Source organism: Volvox carteri (assembly GCF_000143455.1).
Source record: "Volvox carteri f. nagariensis unplaced genomic scaffold VOLCAscaffold_91, whole genome shotgun sequence".
NCBI lineage: Eukaryota > Viridiplantae > Chlorophyta > Chlorophyceae > Chlamydomonadales > Volvocaceae > Volvox > Volvox carteri.
In genome coordinates, this window is record NW_003307634.1 from 240767 (window position 1) to 242140 (window position 1374).

The following is a 1374-nucleotide window of genomic DNA, read 5'->3' on the forward strand; positions in this document are numbered from 1 at the left end:
CTGCTCAGGCCTGGGCGGCTGTCTGATGGAAGTGGGCAAGCCGGGGGAGGCGCAGGCAGTGCTGGAGAAGGCGCTCAATGCCAAGGTAGGGAGTGGTGTGGGTGCGTGTGTGTATGGTTGTGGTTGTGTGGTTGTGGTTGTGTGTGTTTGTGTGGCTGTGTGTGTCAACACCCCACGCGCCTAAGAATGTGCGTGTGTATGTGAATGGCGTGTGTGTGTAAGTAGGTGTATGGGTTTCGGTGGAATTGGCGAGGGGTGTTTTTCGCATCATGTAACTCAGCTCCTCCTCTCCCCCCTCTCCCCCCTCTCGACCCCCCCCCTCACTCGGCCTGACGCCACGCCTCCAGGTCCGCGTGTTGGGTACTCAGGCTCACCCCGAGGCGGCCTCCATCGCCCGGCAGCTGGCAGCAGCAGCCATGGCCACACAGCGGTACGCGGCTGCAGAGCCGCTGTGCCGCCAGGCCCTGGCCATGGCGCAGCACGGGATGGGCATGGAGAGCAAGGAGGTGAGTGAGAGAGAGAGAGAGTGTGTGTGTGTGTGCCGGTATGTATCTATGGTTGGGGGGGCTGCGTGTGTCTGTGTGTGTGTTTTGGTTCGTGATATTGTATGTGGCTGTGTGACTGTGTGTGTACTGTTGGTGTGTGTGTTTTTGCTGTGGGGGAGGGGGGACGACGTGGAGCGGCACATTGCTTTATACAACCACCCTGTTCTCTCCATCATCATCCGCCCCACCTTCCCATCCCCTCCGTCCCATCTTCCCACTCCTCCCCCCCCCTCCCGTCTTCACAGGCCGCCGCCGCGCTCTCCGAGTACGCTCGCTGCATGGTACTCCAGGGGCGCCACCCCGCCGCCGAGCCGCTGCTACGACAAGCCCTGGATCTGAGATCCAAGACGGACGGGGAGGCCGCCGCCGCCACCGCCACCGCCAGAGTCGCTTTGGCGGATTGCCTGGCGGCGCAACAAGACGTAGCGGGGGCGGAGCCACACTATCGTAAGGCCCACGAAGCCCTGGCTGCGCTTGCGGCGGCGGCCGCCGGGCCGTCGTCATCATCGTCGGCGGTGGCGCGTGAGGCGGCTTTGGCGGCGGCGGCGGCGGCTCACGGGCTGGGCGTGTCATTGGTTTCCCAGTCCAAGGCAGGAGAGGCAGAGGGGGTGTTGAAGGAGGCGCTGGAGACGAGGAGGAAGTACTTGGGGGCGGTGAGAGAAAAAGGGGGGGATAAGGGTAAGGGTAAGGGAGAGGGGGAGGGTACGGACAATGGCAATGGCAAAGGCGAAAGTCGAGAAGATATAGAACTCGGACGGGCGTCCAAAACACGAACGGCCAAATTACCAAAAAAAGGAGGGAAGGAGGGGGGACGGCGAGTTTAGGAAGG

At 62.7% G+C, this 1374-nt stretch overlaps 1 protein-coding gene across 1 annotated transcript in view; it reads left to right on the forward strand.

The window, feature by feature from the left end:
- Positions 1-1374, forward strand: part of VOLCADRAFT_119931 (uncharacterized protein) — a gene marked incomplete at both ends in the record, with an annotated part of 28056 nt that overhangs the window by 14613 nt on the left and 12069 nt on the right. Inside the window, 2 exons of the mRNA XM_002958302.1 lie at positions 348-506; positions 791-1198. Coding sequence (XP_002958348.1) covers positions 348-506; positions 791-1198 — 567 coding nt within the window. The remainder of the gene's footprint in view (positions 1-347; positions 507-790; positions 1199-1374) is intronic.